Raw genomic sequence first — 18,902 nt, forward strand, 5'->3', positions numbered from 1 at the left:
AAACATCTGTTGAATATAACCATGATGGTTTGTCGCAGTAGGTTTATGTTCTGAAGAAGCACTCTGATACTTTGCCAGGTGAAAGTGAGCAAACCAAATTTATGTAGATCAGTCTGAAAGTAATACCTCTTATTTATTTCCATGGAAACTACCATAGATATAAAGACCACATTAATACTATTTGATAGAGCAAATTCTCAACTGCAAAACACTATTCTTCATTGTAGACACTGCCGTTAGCTGTTTATTTCACCAGAGATGAACAAGAGCCTTACATGTTGCACTTGTTAAAAAAATAATTAAAAAAATCTGCATGGCCATCCCAAACATGACTTGTCTTTCACATTGCTGTTGCTATTGCTGAAACACACCACCCACCGCCTCACTGAGCTGCTGTCCACTGTTTGGTCTCCATATGTGGTTAGCAAGCTTTGATGAATGTCAGTGGGTGCAGTTTTTTCTGCATGGAGGGTTTCAGCGACACCTCTGCTTCATACACACTCTCACGTCAGTTGCCATTTTATCAGAATGCCCCTCTGCTGCCATCTGTCACACGGCAACAAAATGCAACACAACATTAGTGGGAAAGTTCAACCTCTACTGCCATACCACTGACATCCACCCCTGACTAACATATTAAAACTAGAGGCATTACTTTTGGAGCAGTCCTCCAAAATTGCCTCATCTCTCTTTTAAAATAATCACTTACTTTCCTGCGCATCACTGTTATCCCCTCATAAAGCACTCCCATTTCTCCTAAGGCCTCCCACATGGAGCATGCTTGTGTGGAAATTTAGATGGCCAAAACAGTGTAAGCATCTCCTTAACTGTTTGCTCCTGCTCTCCATTGTTTTGGAAGCTGAAGATTATTGTGCACCAGAAAGCAGGTGTGTAACCACAGGAGATGTAATTCATTCTTAGTCACAGAGCAAATGAGTTTGTCTGCTGGAAGTACTGAAATTTAGAATGTCTGTGCTTTTGTTGCTCTTTGCTTGTGGAGCACACTGTTGCAGACTTAAACCTTAGCAACCTGACAAGGAAAGAACATTTGCTTTAGTGCCTACCCATCCACTTGACCCCACCTTCATACTCAAATCGTGCTATATTCATTTCAGCTTATGGGTTGCCTTTTAATGTACATTCGTTGTCTTAAAAGATGTGAAACATAAAGTTTTTAGTAATCATAGTATGATCTGGGCTGGAAGGGACCCATCCAACCTGTCATTGAATGCTCCTCCACTGACTGGGCATCCACAGCTTTTCTGGCTAACCTGTTCTAATGTCTCACCACCATCTGAGTAAAGAATTTCTTCTGAATATCTGCTCTAAATTTTCCCACTTAGTTTAAAACCTTTACTTCTGTTGCTACTTGTCCTTCTTAAGATCCCTCTCCAGCTTTCTTGTAGGCCCACTTTATGTATTGGAAGACTGCAGTGAGGCCTACCTGGATCTCTCTCTTCTCCAAGCTAAACAAGCCCAACTCCCTCAATTTATCTTCATAGGAGAAGTATTCCAGCCCTCTCACCATCTTTGCAGCCCTCCTCTGGACCCGCTCCAACAGCTCGACATCTTTCTTGTGTTGAAGGCCCCAGACCTGGCCACAGTACTCTAGATAGGTGCTCAGGAGGGCAGAGCAGAGTGGAACACCTCCCTTGCCCTTCTGGCCGCCCCTCTTTCGATGCAGCCTAAGGATATGGTTAAGCCACATCAACGCAGAAAGATATCCAAGAGAAGAAAGTCTTAGAAGGACCATCCGTATTGTTTTCAATTTTATGTGTAGCAATGTGTAGGGTAGATAGTGAAATGCATTTTTAAAACTGTTGGTAGTTTGAAGTGTTGCAGTAGGATACAGTGCTCAATTGTAAGCAAAATTTTAACAGCCCATCCTAAGTATAGGCTCTAAAAATAATATACTTCTCACTGTGCTTAAATTTGTAGTTCTGTATAGACTGCTGCCTAAGGATTTTCTTCAAAATGAATTGGAGGAGGGATCAAACAGCTGCCTCTAAAGCCAATAGTCAATCAGTGATGTAGTTCAAGGAATATGCTCTGAGAGCAATACAGCCAGCATTGTTGGTCTTGGCTGCGCAACTCGCTTATATCTGTGTTGCAATATATTCTTGTTTTCATTGGCCTGGAGAGCAGGATGAGAAAACTATTCTTTTTAATCTTCCTCCTCTGTATTTTAGTAGTCTGTGCCAGGTTCTTGGTGAGGCAGTACCTCATTTCTGTCTTTTATGTGGTCAACTCAGAAGTAACTTTTTTATCCTGAAGATAAGAAACAACTATAGTCAAAGATAATGGGTAAAGGTAAAGTTAAGATTAATTAAAGATGAAGTAACTAGGAAAAAAAAAAAGCTTGATATTATTCTTTTTAATTCATAGTTCAAGGAATTTTTCAGGTGTATAGTCATAGCTCTCCACTGTACAGGAATTTCAGTTGGTTGAAAATAAAAATAGCTGCTTTCTAAGATGGGATTGTGCCTGTGCTGTGATGAGGAGTGCATTGCAGGGATCCTGGTGGTTCTTAACAGGGCATCTCCAACTTAGCTGGGCTTATTAGCCATAGTTCAACATTTACTACGTCTCCATATTGGATCTTGCCTTCTCCTCTAAACCAAAGTACACTCCGGTAATAGGAAAATGATTCTAGAAGAGGTTATCTGGTTCGAGTTATAGCAGGTCAGGCTAAGCCTGGTGTAGCCTCCACTTGTGACAGCAAAATCGATGTGTAAAGCAGAACAGCTACATGTGTACAACACCAAAAGAGGCTAACACAGGTCACAGGTGGTTACATGTTTGCACCCACTGACATTCATCCACACTTGCTGTAGGTTTCAGGAGACCAAGCAGTGGATGTGAGCATGGTGAGGCAGTGATGGTGCATTTCAGCAATAGCAGCAATGACAGTGGGGCACCTCTGTTGGTGCAGATTTTTACAAGTGCCACATGCAGGCTCTTGTTCATTGCTGGCAAAAAAGTGTAGCTAATGTTGGTGCTGTGTTGAAAAACAGTGTTTGGTAGCTGGGAGTTTGCTCTTTCAAATATTGTTATTGTGCTCTTTGTAGCTGTCGTAGTTTCCATGGAATTAAATAGGAGGCATTACTTTTGGAATAACTCGTATATGTAGGCAAGCAGGCTTTATCTCTGGGATAAGCTACCAATGGCAAGCAACCTGCATAACTCAGTTTTTCACAGAAGGCAGTAAAGTTACGGAAATCCTAACTTTTATCATCAAAACTCATGCTTTTGCACCTGCAGCCTGTGCTGCAGGCTGAGAGACATGCCTTGAGTTGAGATCTTGCTGCAGAGACCCTAGCAATCAACAACAGGACATACAGGAAAGTTCCCATAAAGTGTTTAAAGGAGTTTGGAATATACTTGGGTAAGGAGTGCTATCAGAAACTGCAATTAAAGATGGAATCAGTTTGTCAGAATGTTACTTTCGTGCCTCTCTTTAAGAAGCTCCTTGAGGCTGCCCTGCGTCTGGTTCTTTTATGCTGAAGTCGTCATTTATTTGTTCAGTGTTCTAACTCCTTTAACACAATATGCTGTGTTCTTAGGGTAGCCAGAAACATGTCAGATGTAGTTTGGAGGTGAGTTTGTGTGGAACTTGTCATTTACGGCAAATTTTGCAGAATAGCTCAGATCCTTTGAGACAGGAACTCACTGAATACAAATGCTTCTTTATGTGTACATAGCTAACATAAGCATTATATATGTAGCTGTCCTACTGCAGTTAGTGTTTAGTTTCTCGAAAACATGTATATTTATGTCCTATATAGGCACTCCTAAGTCCTTAAAATGGCACTCAGTGAACTTGGAAGGAGATTTTATAATTAGGTTATGTATTTCAGAAAAAAAAAGATGGGATGCTGATGTGAGAGGTATCTTTTCAGGGCAGGGGTCCAGTGAGATCTGATTTGCAGAAGTGCTGAGTGGTGCCAACTGCAAACAATAATAATGAAAAGAGCTAACCTAAATATAGAAAGATGCTTTAAAACTCTTTCAGGTGTGTTAGGCTACTGGGCAGTTGATTTCTGAAGGAACCTGGAATTATTAAATGTTTTCTGCTAGAGGAGGAAATTTTGTGTAATTTCTGACCACATGAGGAGATTTCTTTCAGTGGTACTTCTCCCACAAAGGATTCATGGATTCATTCCAGGAAATGAAATGTCAGTCATATTTATTTCTTTAACATAAACAATTAACATTGCACAGTCATTGCATATCAGTGATATAAGAGGTAATTCATAACAAGTATTTCTGCTGTAGTTCTGAAGTGAAGGAGTTGACATTCTGAAAAATATACACCTAATATTACTTCTCATCTCTGGAATGAAGAAAGGAAAGCTGTAAGACATTCACATGTAGACCTTGTGCTTCAAAAATAAGACCCAAGAAAACAAATGTGACTTCCCCTCATTTGTTTAAATTTACTGTGATCAGTCCAGATGATAGATGGGCAGTAAATTTGACTTAAAAATACACGGGCATTGTAAGCACCTAATGCTACACGTTTGAATAAAGCTACCTGACTTCGTAGTACTGCAGCAATAAGAGATTCCTGAACAACAGTTATTGTATAAATTTCAGTTTACCAACTTCATATTTTTTTCTCACAGGAATCTAGAGTAGAAAAAAAATTGCAGTCAGTTTTAATTTTTGTTTTGAAAATCGTTTCCTTTTCTGAACTCTTTCATTTTTGGTATTTAACATGTTGTATTCTGTATCTCAGTTCTCCTTATTTAAAATGATACTGTCTCATTAAAAATAATGTTTAAAACCTTAGAATATCACTAGGAGAGCTTGCCAGGAAAACTCTTGAGAAAATTCATAATTCTGGATTAATTATAGGGTTTGCTTAGAATGGGGTAAATAATACATGAACCATACATTGAATGATGAGAATTAAATGAAATCCTGAATTCATTCAGTAATTTCACTCTCTCTCATTCATTAAATGAGACAGAAGTTCTGTAGGGATAAAAAGTTGTACAAAGACCACGATTATGTACTGCTGTAAGGATGCTAAATGAAGCTTGCAAAACAAGCTGTATTGCTGACTCTGGATGATTTTACTTTCAGCTTCATTTTAAAAATGCCTGACTAAAGGGAGACTGATCTTAAAAGGATCTGCTTGTGTCTACCTATTAAAAAAGATATATTGTGAAAATTAATTATCCAAGCTGTTAAATTGATTAGAGAATTTTAGGTGAAAATAATTCAGAGTTCCAAAATATTTTCATTTATGACTAATGGACTCAAGGGTCCTTTCTTGCAACTTTTCATACATGCAGGTTGCGTGCATCATGTAATAGTCATGTGTTCTGGACTTTTTGCTGAGCACTGTCATATTTTTACCAGGATTTAGGCTTAGGGTTAGTGGGATTAGTTTGGTTTTGATTAGTTTTGTTATCTGTCGTCATTATCACTAGTGTTGTACAATCTGTAATGAACTCCTTACTTTGAGACATGGTTGTCTGCACTGCCAAAAGAGAGCAGCAGGAAGGAAACTTTAAGACCAATGTGCAAATGAAGTGTTAGAAGTTGCTCTTAACTGTTTCTTTCTTCGCAGTTAAAATCTAAAGCTATTCAGTATCAGAGCTTAATGGTATCAGCAAGGTATTGTGTTCACCATTTGAAAGTAAATTTGAAAGCTATTTCCTTTGGTTTTGTAGTGTTGCATTCCTTTTGGAACAGTAGAGAATAAGAGAATGTTAGATCTAGATAATATGTAGAAGATTTATGTTTTTACTGTCATTATTCTCATAAATGTCTGGCCAGACAAAGCCTGCTAGGAAAAAAAAGAAAATATTCTAAAATAACCAGTGTTTCAAAATTGCGTAATCAGTAGCCATTATTTTTGCTATTCAGAGGAGAGGAAAAAAAGAAAAGGAAAAAAAACAAACACGTATTTGCCTGTATATTGCCTTATTTTGATCTTTGTAGTTGACAAGATGATTTTTATCCAGTATTAAGATAAGATTCTTTTAATGTTGTAAGAGATAAAGGGAAACGTCTTTTTCCAGTTTGAGATGCTTGCACTTCTCTGTACACAAGCATACAGCACGTTTAGATGTTCTGGTGTTTCGTATAAATGTACAGTGTGGTTTTGCAAGAGCTTAAAGAATTACATCGTTGCAAAGTTTTATGGAGAATAAATGTCATGGGTTGAGCCTGCTGCTCTTTGACACAGTTCATTCACCATTATTCAATTTAAGTTTTTTAGCGTGTTCTGTAACACAGACTGTTGTGTACTAATGAGACAGTATAGAAGAATTCCACAGAAGTAGCATATGAAACCATTTTATCAAAGAAAAAAAAGCAGTTTTAGATATATTGTTGGTCATTTTACTTTTTAGTAATGTTTTCTCCTACATTTAAATGGGAAAGTAAACTAATCCCTATGCTGATACTGCACACCTTTCAGTTTGCCATTTTTCTTTTGCTTTAAGTAAAAGCTTTATATAAAATAGCAATAACCTATGTTCTACTAATACCCTTTAAAAGTACCTTTGGATTCTTAATTCTGTGTTTGAATTTCAAAGTAGGAGTTTGAATATCAGAAACTTAGGCCTAAATGGTGCACTATAAGAGCTGTTTGTGTCCCTGGTTATTACATCTCTTAATGCTTATTTTGAAAGTGTTAAAATCTGAAGATTTGTTGGTTGATTGAAGTGTAAAGCAAAATATCTTTGAGCAAACAGTGAACTGTTTTTCGTGTCTTGTTAAGTGCCATGTTTAAAACTGTGTTTTAACCTTTTCTACAGAGCACACCTGCAACGTCAATACCAACAGTGCAAGTACAGGGCCAGCAGCTCAATTTGCAGCCACCTTCATACACTGCAGCAAGTCAGCATGCAGAGCAAATGAAGAAACCTGGACAGAACTTCATGTGTCTGTGGCAGTCTTGTAAAAAGTAAGGTCAAAAGCTCTTCTACTTAACTACCTTTTAGCAATAAGTAGCAAATGCTTGTATGTAAAACGAGATTTTACAAGTTCTATCTATTGTGCTTCCCTAAGATACCTTCTACTTTGTTAACAGGGAAAAGAAAAAGTGAAAAGTGTTGAGGAAGCAGAGGTGGGAGAAAGCAAGATGCTTAGCTGCTCTCAATTATACTTCAAAACAGAAAACATACACTAGATGGCTTTCTTCTAACTTTATTTTTCAGCAGAAAATTATATTCATGTACTTAAGAAAAAAAATCCAGTTCTAAAGCTTGTTCTCTGTATCACAAGTATAGAAATAATTGCTGTACTTCGGTTAGAATTGTTGAGTCATTTTCTTACATGTGCAGCTTTTAGTATCTTCCTTGTATTTCCAGTTTTGCAAGAGTGGCATATTGTACTTCTCTGTCCTGGTCAAAGTTTTATTTAGATTATGATTAATTATAGTAATTATGGAACCATTTGTATGTCACAAGACTCCCTTGTCACAAAAGGAAGTAAAACGGAGCTTAGCCTTAGGACTTGACAGCAATGATTAGAATTCTTGGATTTGTTGGTTTTGTCCTTAAAAAAAAAAAAAAAAGTAATAATAATAATAAAGAGAGGGAGGTAAGCTAGCAGATTTTTGGATGTAGGCTTATGAAAAGACATAATATTCTCCTTTTATCTATATGTATATCTTGACACTAATTTTTTTAAAATAACATAGGTTTGTGAATGTGATGAGTTATCAGTGAAGGGTACAGACTGGTGAAACAAAGGTAGCTGTCAAATTGCCACTTGGAAAATAGAGATATTATGTGAGTTTAGGATGGGCACGAAAAAGGTTGAGACACTTAATTGTAGTTGTTGGACAAGATAAAGGAGCATAGAGATGGGCTCGTTTGGCAGAAAGATGTTGCACAGACGTTCAGAAAGTAGGAATGAAATAATGGAAAAGTTAGAACTGTTTGAACTGCTGGGCAAAATGAGGCATTTGAACAGAACTGAAATTGAGGAATACTGAGGGACAATTTATAGGACCTCTGAAACACTAGATTCTGTTTCTTCATTCCTTATAAACAACACAGAGATCGTTAAGTCAATGTCAAAATGTACATGTTTTAGATAAGATTCTGGATGTTGCTGTAGCTATCTGCTAGATAACAGAAACCTGGACTAAAGTTTTGAAGCATAAGTCTGTCAGCAACTTTCCTCTGTGTCTTCAGTTATGTAGGATAAGTTACGTAGAGCTGAGGTGACACCTAACTGTGGAACAGATTGATGTCACATGTGAGCTAAGATGTGCTTATATGGAGACAAACCTTGGGGCAGAAGAGAAAGCAATACAATTATGATTACCATACATTACCAGTATTTTTATAAGTCTGTGTTAAGCTATCATTCCAGTAAATCTTCCTGTAGTCAATGGCTGTGCCCTGTGTTATTTAAGTTGATCTACATGTTCTATGTCAAAGATACTGTACTATTTCTGTATTTTAAGTTTCTCCTGTCATTATACTGGGTTTTGTTCATTGTTAAGTTTTATTACTTTTAAAAGCCTTCAGAGATTTTGAATTGTTACAGTGTAGTCTTTCTAATGCACAGCTCTTGTTCTCATGCTGGTGATGGTTTTTAAAACATTTATTTTAACTCCAGCCTAAAATCAGTTTCTATAAATGTTACTCTCAGCATTCTTTGTGGCAAAGAAAGAATCAAAATGTTAAGTTAGCATTTTCATCATTGCTTATATTGTTTATGCATACTCTGTCACCAGCTTGATAAAAGACAAAGAATATTGTGTCTCCTGGTGGCTTCCTCTTTCTTCTAAACACATAAAAATCCAGACTTACCACCTATTACTAAGAATTATTGTGAAAACAGTCAGTGATGGCTGTTCTTAAAGAGTTGCTTAAGCAAGAAACAAGAAGCTTCTTTTCAGTAGGTTATTAGTCTACTTCATTAATTTTACATCTGATACTTGGTTTCAGCCATGTTTGCTTAGTCATTAGATACTAAGCAGTTAGGTTTAGCATAAGGCAGTGACAGAGCAGTGCTTCCTTTTTGGTATTCACAACTAATCACAAAAGTATGGCAGCAGATTAAGTTGATAGTTATTTAGATATGTTTCCCTGAACATGTTCTTTAATTTTATTCTCACAAAGTATTAGCATTAAATTTTTCTTCCAGAATGCATTGCAGGAGGCCTTGAAGTCCTTTAAAAATATTTTTACTGGCAATCAGGATGACTATGAATATATAAAATTGTATGCTCTTTTTTTACCTACTGAGTTACTGGTGCTGTGACCAGCAAGATTCCAAAGGTGGGAGGAAGGATATTGGTTTTTTTAATAGTTTGCTGTGGAAGCATTATACCAGGTATTGATACTTCATCCTGCAGAGTTAGTAGAGTGATGTGAAACATGTCCATGGCATGTTCTTTATTCAGTACATGTCGTGTCCGAGGACCACGAAATCAGACCCAATTATACAAGTACTGTTAAAGATAGGCCACTCTCACATAAATTCTGGTTAAGTATCTGAACAGGGAGTAAAACACTGAAAGGTGTCCTTAGTGCCTTGCATTAAAGATGTAATAGAAAGTGTTTTGCTTTAATAGAAGGTGTTTTGCTTTGAAGTTCAGCTGTCTGCAAGTATTGCTAATTGCTAAGATTAATTTAAAAGCTGTTACTTTGTTTCACACATAGGCAGGAGTTGTCTGCTCTTGAATTGCTTTGCATTTTAAAAAGTAAATTGAAAATGCTGTTTGAGTCTCCACTGCCTGTCAGGTCAGCTATTAGTTTAATGTTCTGTTCAGCAGCAGAACAGAGTGATGGAGGAATTAAGTGGCAACTAAGAGTTAAGGTTCAACTGAGCATATTCTCAGGACTTAAATTTTATTTTAGTAGTATTGTTAAATGTTGCTTTAATGCTTATGAATAAATATATTTTTTCTGAATAAATTTAAAGTTTTGCAGACTAATATTGTAGATTCTGACAGTTCTGCCTTAGTTATTGAATGGAATCTTGTTCATTTGAAAAATAGTTTCTCCTTGCAAAGTTGTGGTAAATTAGAATCAGATTAGTGTTTCAAGTACAGCATTGAATGGATTTATTGTATAGCAATGAACCAACTTGGTTGAAATGGCAAAGCTTTAAGAAAAATAAAGCTTTGCTGAATAAAATATTTTAAATGACATTTTGGATTTGACTTATGCCATGAAATTTGTTTTATTTGTGCCAGAGATTATTAATAGGATGGTTTGTGTTGAAAGGGCCCTTAAGGATGCCATAGTTCCAGCCCTCCAGCCACGAGGAGGTTATTGCAATAGGATTCAGTTTATAACTAAGATTTGTCTCTGCTAGCCTTTTGACGCTGCTGTGAGCTTCAGGTAACGGTGTTTTGTTGCTTAGGACGACATACTGATTGCAGGTATTGCGTAATGGATGATGGTGAGTCGAGCAGTGGCACACGGAAGGAGTGCCTTGAACTTGTCCATAACCCACTGCTATGGGTTGTGAGATGGTGCTTCATCCTTGGCTGCTCTCTGGAAGTCTGGTTGGAGGTCATCTCCCTCTCAGCACTGATCAGCCCAATGAGTTTAGTCAAGCATCTTAAATACTTTTCTTGTTATTTGAAACTAAAATATTAGCACGTGGACTGGAGTTACAGAGGTGGGTGTATTGTGTTTTCTCTGCTAAGACTGCTATGGCAGTGGTCTCCGTCCAGCAAATGGATGAAGGTGGAAATGAGTACTCAAATGGCAGCAGCTAGATCACCAGGTCGATGCTATCCAAGCTGTCAGCGTGTATTCACAAGCTGGGTTAGTTGTATCAAAATGGATTGTAAGTGGCCAAGTCTTTTGTTTAATTTGGCCATTTTTTGTCTCTTGAAGTAATGGATACAATTTCAAATGATTGAGTTATATTTTAAGATATATCTAGGCTGAAAAGAACAGCCTTAGTCATTCACAATTTTCATTTAATATTTTTTGAAATATAGTGTATCTCCATATGATTTTTCAGAGGCAGCAAAAGATGGGTTATTTTAATGTACATGTGCCCATTTGAAAATCCAGCTCTAAGAATGGTAGATTGATCAGTATTTTGAGGTGAATTGTAACTTTGCTCCCACTTTGAAATGGAAGAAAACCCTTACTACGCTGAACAGGCCTTCACCAACAGAACATTATAAAAACATAGAGTAATACATGGACAAGTTTAGGACGACTTATTTAATTGCTGCAGAAGCACTTTATTTGCTGAAATGTCTAATGGCATATCCTTTAGGACTGTGGGGAAGTAAACTGATTTGGGCAAGTCATTTAAAAACTTAGGTTTTAGTGAGTAGTCAGTAGGGGTGGTGATATAAGTGACATCTTTCAACTTCTGTGTGCATCAGGAAGTGTCGTCTACCTATTTTCTTGGAATTCAAAGTTCGTGTACTGAAAAGCACAAATTTTACACTGATCCTTTATTTTCCATCAGTTTTGGCAAGTATTCAGTGTAGAGAGCAAATAGGCTGAATTATGTTTATTCTTTTATTTCCCAATTGTATTTCAAATAAGGTCTGAGTATGGCCATCAGTGAAGAAGAAGAAAAGTAATGAATGAAATCCAACATTTTTTTTATTGCTTATAGTTCATTAGTCTGTTTTGCTTGTATTGCATAGAAGTTATCTGTTGCAATTGAAATGTGTTATTTCTTTAGTATAATATAAATAGAAAATCATGATATTTTAATTGGATTCAGGAAAATCGTAATGCCATTTATTGGTAGCTCACTGTTGGTATATACATGATTTTTATTTTTTTTTTTCCATTTAGACGTGTACACTTTTTCACTTATTAATCCACATTTTGTTTCAGGAAATAAAATACTTAGGCACTATGGGTTATGTTTGTGGTATTTGCACTGTAGTGCTAACCGAAATTAAAAAAAGCTTCAAATTCTCCCTTCTTCTCTTTCTGTAGGTGGTTTCAAACACCATCACAGGTTTTCTATCATGCAGCAACTGAACATGGAGGAAAAGATGTCTACCCAGGGCAGTGCTTATGGGAGGGATGTGAACCTTTCCAGAGGCAGAGGTTTTCCTTCATTACCCATTTACAGGTGCAGATTTTTTTTTCACTACTTCAAAAATTAGTAGCAATTTTATGGGAAATTTTCACACACCTTCTCACTGCCTTTCTTTTTTTTTTCCCATTATAGGATAAACATTGTTCCAGAGATGCTTTGCTTGCAGGATTAAAGCAAGATGAACCAGGGCAAGGAGGAATTCAGAAGCCTTCCAATAAGTAAGAGACTTAGGCCTTCTTAGCACTAAAGAAAATGAGAGTAATGGGAATCATTGGAAGAATTTGTGTATTTAGAACTTGATTTATCAGGTGAAACTGTATATGGAGTCTGTAGCTGACTATTACACAGCTGTTAAATTTGAGGTCCGTTGCATTAGGACAAACTAGTAAAAGAGGGAAAAGATTCTGATGTAGGAAATACAGTTAAGTTGTCATTAAAAGAGCAGGTAGTTTTTGAAGGTATGTTTGCCAGTATTCTATGATAAATTATTCTTAAAATACTCAACTGAATAGTGTTTTATAACTTTTACTGTAACAGATAAGTGCTTGTAATGCAAATGGAAAGTTACCTGGGTACAAATCAGCTCTTTCGTACAACTGAGTTGGATTGTCTTCTAACTTGGAATCATAGAATCTTTAAGATCTCATAAGACCTCTAAGGTCATCTGGTCCAACCTTCAACCCATCATCACCATGTTCACTAAACCATGTGCTTCTGACTTGCTGTGTTCCTTCTAGTTTTGTGATCAGCTACTTTTTTAATAAACTTCCTTTTAAATAAATTATAAATATCAAGACCTCTAAATCTTCATATCTTGTGCTCCTATCTGGAATCAGGTTTGTGTCTCCTCTTTCCTAGAATTATTTCAGTGATCTGAAAATTACGTTGTACAGACCTGTTACAGTGGGGTTGAGTTACTGTTGGAGTTATTCAGGGTTCAGTTACTTGTATGCCTGTATTAAAATTAGAGTTTTGTTAGTAACTAACTGGAATCTCTTTATTGCAAGCCAGAGGTGTGATTTACATGTTCCCAGGCAGACTTTTGCTGTCTGTTGTGTGGCTAGTTAAATTGCTACCGTGCTGCAGGAGGCAGCAGTGAGAGAAAATTGAGAATGGAAGCTGTGAAAAGTTTTGGCTTTTTGAATCAAAAAGATTAAAAGATCCCCAAAATTCTTAAAACACGAACATGTGATTGCCTTACAGTGCCTTATTTCATGAAACTAAGTGGCATTCTGACCTCTGAAAACCATAAAATGAAGAATGATGGTAAAATTTAAAATCTTAAATACTTGGCAAGTAGGAAGCATCAGTCTGATACAATCTACAAGCATGGTGTGATTTCAGCTCTGCCATTCCATAAGTGTTCAGTCACACAGATAACAGGCAGTAGACTCTGTCTTTGCAAGTTTCTTTAGAATAGGCAAATAGATAGAAAAAATAGAATATTGTATGGAGCTGAAACATCCTAGAAAAATGATACTGAGAGGAGTTGTGTTTTAGCCATCAGCTTTTAGGCATGCACCTTCTCATCACATGCTGACTTCTTTTGCTTAGTCTCTCTCCATCCGAGGGAGTGCAGATAGAGTGAGCTTTACTGGTGCAGGGAGCAAAATCTGCTGAACAACAATGTTTCAGAGACACCATGACAGACAGAGGTCTGTTTTCTTAATCATAATTTCTTCCAAGTAGGTGTGGTATTGTGATAGGCAAAAAAATAGCTCTGATGTCTTTTGCTAGAACCAGGTAGGCAAAATTAAACTCTATTACAGAGCTGGTTTATATCTCTCTATTTCTTTATAATTCTCTATTTCTTTGCTTTTAAAGTTGTGTTATATTAACTCTTCTTTTGGTTTTCAGAGATAGCTGAATGCTACAGTCTGGAAGGTCAGGTAGCAGTAGCAATTATCACTATGTTGTCTATAGCTGTGCATTTGAGTCTCTTTGGAACCATGCTATTTTTTTTTCTTGTTGCCACTGTAGCTGGTGGTATCAAGCTAACAAAACTATTCTTTATGCAGCATGGGAATGGGACAAGAGATGATTATAGTCAGAGGATGAGTGGTATGGTTTGACATCAAAATGATGTTGAAATTAGGAAATTTTAGAACTCTAGAGTTGTCCCTTTTTTAGTATTTCTAGAATTGAGGAAATAGCAACTCAGCTTTCTGAATTATGTTACGGTAGATGTTCGAGAGAGACATTTGGAGAAGCCTCTGCTGATGATTCATTGTTCTTTTCAATACAAAGAGAACAACAGTGGCCCAGAAATTAAAAAAGAAAATCAATAATTACTGTGCTGCATAGTTTCATATAAACATATACAATTGCCCAACAGTATCTTAATTCAACCCCTGCTCTTCTCTCATTCCTCATAAAGGTTTTCAAAATGTAATTTCTCATCAGGAGAGGATGATGGGAATTATGAACTGAGTTATTAGGGAGGAGTCAGCCTGTTTCCACTTCTTTTTGCTAGATACCTAAATATTGCTACAGACTGATTTTCATTTTAAGAACTGAAGCATTTACATCTGATTTATGCTACCTTTACAAACAAACACTGATGTATGTTCCTAATATGTTGACATTTTCTAACCAGGTTGTACAAGAATTCATAGTAATATGGTATAACATATTGAAATGTGGTGATACTTTTCACTATTAGCACTTCAGTCATCCTTTGAGGTTACACTTTAAAGAGTCTTACTCGTTATGTACTTAAACATTTTAAACTCTAGTTGTATGATTTGTGTCAAAGTCTCACATGGAAGAATGTTGACTTCAGTGTTAATATTTAAAATTAAGGATTTGCCTCCACCATGTCTGTTACTTGTTCCAGCTTTATAAAATACCCTGTGTAATTTCTTGATCTCAGCTCAAAAGCTGCAATAGAGGTAATAAGGGTAATAAAGGTAGATGTTTGGTTGAATTTAACAGTTAAATGTTTTGTGTCTTAGATCATAATTTAAGTGGTTTTACCTTGTATTCCTTCCCACCAAGTACAACTATTTTCTGTTTTATATTGTCTCAGTGTCTAATGGTCCTGAAAAGCTGGGTCAGGTTTTAAACAGCTATATTTTTAGGACATTCTCTGGCTAAATCTCAGTTGACATTTGGGTAGCCATTATCACTGTTCACATTGAATTCTGTCTAACAAAACATTTCTTCAAGTAGGTGCACTTCAAGAAGGTTGCTATGTCATTATGCGGTTTATTGTACTTTTCCATCACAAACACTGTGGGTGATGAGCAGTACCTCTTCAAGAGCAGTGCTGTTCTTTTTCCCCCACGTAAAATAATGTTCATGACACTTCGGAAGGATTTGCAATAATGTTTCTCTCCATGGAAACAAAAGACAAATTGTGTAGCAGCACCGTGTGTTAATGGATCTTTCAGTTGAAATAGGTTGAAAAAATTATCAAAATAAATGTCCGGAGTTGTTAATCTGTTAGAAAGTGGTGTAAAGTTTATTGTTACTAATTCGTTCTTTGCTTGTGTAGGCCGCCAGTTGTAGGGAGTACAGCTGCTACTCCCAGAGCACAGAAGGCCATTGTGAATCATCCAAGTGCTGCCCTAATGGCATTAAGGAGGGGATCAAGAAACCTTGTCTTCAGAGATTTTACAGTGAGTATTGTTTGACTCAAGTATTATTAGATACAAATTGTTGCTTACTCCTATGGAGCTTTTACTTTTTTCTTTTCTTTTGTAGGATGAAAAAGAGGGACCAATAACTAAACACATCCGATTAACAGCTGCCTTAATATTAAAAAATATTGGTAAATATTCAGAATGTGGTCGCAGGTAAGCATTGTTTGATTCTTCTAATACCAGTGAGCAGTGTTAGTTTTGTTCTGTTACATACCTAACGATGGGAGGTATTTTCTTATCCTTTAAGAATACAGCATGTATACTGACAGTACAGTTTTTCTGCCAGTTCCTCACTGCTCTGTTCCCCACACAGCTGCTCAGCATCACCTTATCTAAGATAGTTTTGTGATCCAGATTTTTGAAATGTGTCTGGTAAGTTCAACAGGCTAAATTTTTGGAGGCAAGTGAGAGAAGTCTTTGCTATGGGTCTGTCCCTTTTTCTCCTGAAAGCAGTCCTGCCTGAACTCTGAAAATTAATTCTTCTGTAAGGAACCTCCCATTGGCCGTACCCTTTTATCTCAACCCAGGAAAAGGGTGAAGGATGTTTTCTGAAACTTTTTAAATGTTGTGGAAAGATACCCACTTGCATTTCACATTTGCTACCTCTCTGTTTGTTTTCCCTTCAAAGTTGGGTTAATTCTAATGAATAACTCAACTTTCCTCTGACTCGTAGGAGATCCTTAGTATCATAAATCTCTGTTGTTCTCTTTATTTACTAAGTAGGAAATGGTCTCAGTGCTCAGTGTAGAACACTTCCTGATGTCTTTAACTGTCTAAATGGGGGCTTTGGTTGTCTGCAGTCAAATTCTTCTTGGACAGCATGGTGAAAGAATGAGGGGAAGGAGACAGAAGTCATCGAGCTCCCTAAAGAGGCTGTGCAATCTCTATTCTCTTACATATTCAAAACCCATCTGGATATAATTTTGAGCAGTGTGATCCAACTTAGGAGTTGGCCCTGCTTTGAGCAGGAGTTGTACCGTGTAACTTCAGGGGTTCCTTATAACCTGAATTAGTCTAATTTCAGTGTTAAAAAACTTCAGAATACTTATAGGCTTGAATATTTGAGTGCAATATTCATGAAGTATTTTTGTAGCACTTTACAGATGATTAATTCTGAATATTCATTTATTTTTCAGTGTTAAACCACAAAAAAAAATCAGTTAATTAACTCAAATATGGAACAGGTTTTGCTATTATCTTTACCATTGGCAGCATCTCCTGAGTATTTTCCTCTACCAGATCCACATAAATACATACCATATACTTGTCACAAAAGTTGTGTTCCATGTACTGATAAGGTCTTTGAGGGTTTTTCTGTGCTGTGTTATACCCTTTTTTTTATACAAGTGTTGGCATTAAACTTGTGCCATGATGGTTTGAGCTCAGGTGTTTGCTAGAGTATTCAGTTTCTTTCACAAGGTAAGAGCAAATGGATTTTGAACAAAAGAAGATTCTGTCTTCTTCCTGGAAAACTTAGCCTCGTTCACTGTTTCTGAATTAAAGAACAGTGCTGAAGATTATTTTGAAAGTCACATGGGTTCTGTGCTTTGTCCTGAGCACAGGCTGATTTACGTGCTGATTTCTGCCACTACTGTTGGTGGTCATGAGGGAACATGTCTGTCTCCAAGACAGGGTCTCCCATTAGGACAGTCTACTGGAATTTGTGAATCCTTAGCAGAGCAGCAAAGCAGTAGGTAGTTGTGGGCAGAAGCTTTACTAGTTACTAGACCAGAATTAAGCTGAAGCATCTCATCAGTTACATCCGCACCTCAGTTATTTTTGCTTATGGCTAGCAGGCTCAGGAACTGCTAGCAGTGTGCAGCCAGTGGTGCCAAGCTTGTTTCAGGGTTGACCTGATTACTTCAGAGATCTGAGTGAGTAGCATTCCGTTCTGGACTCTGCTCTGCTGGCTGTGGCAGTGGCAGTGACTGTGTCAGCTAACTGGGTGCTGCCACCAAAGTCTGCAGAGATCTGAGATGCGTGGTTTTACTTTGTGCAGATCGCTCCTTTCTGCCCCTCCTCACCCACCCCTGTGTAACATTGCAGGATATAGAGGCCTTGTAGCCTTTAACAGCTTCTGAAAAGTAATTTCATTAACTGTGTGGTTTGAAGTGGCAGCACACACTTTACAACACTTTAAAGGCATTTTCTTTTCAGTGAAAAGCCTCAGAATTGTTTCAGTGCTGAAAAATGTTTGTGCAACATGGAGAATACCGTGATAAACTACGTACTGATGTTTCTTTGTTTTTTCTTTTCCAGATTGCTAAAAAGACATGAAAATCATCTATCAGTGCTAGCCATTAGTAATATGGAAGCTTCCTCCACACTTGCCAAATGCCTTTATGAACTTAATTTTACTGTCCAGAGTAAAGAACATGAAAAAGACTCAGAGATGCTGCAGTGAGAAAGGTCCCTGTTGTACATCGGGACAGAGGTAGTCAAACACATTTCAAATACTGTTACTGAAGAAAGCACCAAGTCTTAATGGAACAGAGACCATAGATTGAATTATTTTATCTCCTCCCATGATGCTGAGAGGAAGCTTTGTATTCTGATCACTCAACGAATCCCTTTGTTCTGTTTAGAAAAAGGAGGGAAAAAAACTGCCATGGGATTTTCAACCAGCTGTCTGCAGGATGTCTCTCAAATCTGATAGATCCTGAAGGAAACTGGTGTGATCAGAATTCAGTACCATCCACATTGGAATAAACATGGAATATTGTAAAACCTACATGAGCAGATGAAATAGAAGCATTAAATATTTTTATCTATATCCAAAAAGGAGCACATTTTTATATTTACGAAACCGTTTAAGCTGGTTTGAATAAAAAAGAAAAGTTTCAGCACACCTGTAACCCCCTGGTCTCGGAGGGTGCCACCAGTATCTAGCTATGGATTGCGTGTTTTGTTTAGAAATCAGTAGCTTGGTTTTCTTACTTGAGCCAATATATTTTCACTTATTTATTATCATAAAAAATTTACCAGTCTGAATAGATCCTGTAAATACTTGTGAATAGAACACCTTTCATGCCACTGCAGCCACTGGAAAAAACATTCTGTGGTGTCCTAGAAGCATTATAGGTAGGTTCTGAAGTTTTCTAGACTTTCCTGTCAATTGTAAGTACTTGTGATATATTCTACGCAGTGGATGAATGTTCTTTAAATTTGTGTAAATAATTCTGCAAAGGTACCGATGCTGTAAAGTCAAAACAGTTTTGTGGAACTGTGATTTTTTTTTTTCTTTTTTTT

At 36.9% G+C, this 18,902-nt stretch overlaps 1 protein-coding gene across 1 annotated transcript in view; it reads left to right on the forward strand.

Annotated features, from left to right (window-relative positions):
- ARID2 (AT-rich interaction domain 2) overlaps window positions 1–18,896 on the forward strand; it is a 46,308-nt gene extending 27,412 nt beyond the window's left edge. The window contains exons 15-20 of the mRNA XM_031552135.1: window positions 6,774–6,922; window positions 11,904–12,042; window positions 12,142–12,227; window positions 15,506–15,629; window positions 15,715–15,806; window positions 17,913–18,896. Of these exons, the coding sequence (XP_031407995.1) occupies window positions 6,774–6,922; window positions 11,904–12,042; window positions 12,142–12,227; window positions 15,506–15,629; window positions 15,715–15,806; window positions 17,913–18,057 (735 nt within the window). The 3' untranslated portion in view covers window positions 18,058–18,896. The remainder of the gene's footprint in view (window positions 1–6,773; window positions 6,923–11,903; window positions 12,043–12,141; window positions 12,228–15,505; window positions 15,630–15,714; window positions 15,807–17,912) is intronic.
- The last annotated feature ends 6 nt before the right edge of the window (window positions 18,897–18,902 follow it).

This window comes from Meleagris gallopavo, chromosome 1, assembly GCF_000146605.3.
Source record: "Meleagris gallopavo isolate NT-WF06-2002-E0010 breed Aviagen turkey brand Nicholas breeding stock chromosome 1, Turkey_5.1, whole genome shotgun sequence".
NCBI lineage: Eukaryota > Metazoa > Chordata > Aves > Galliformes > Phasianidae > Meleagris > Meleagris gallopavo.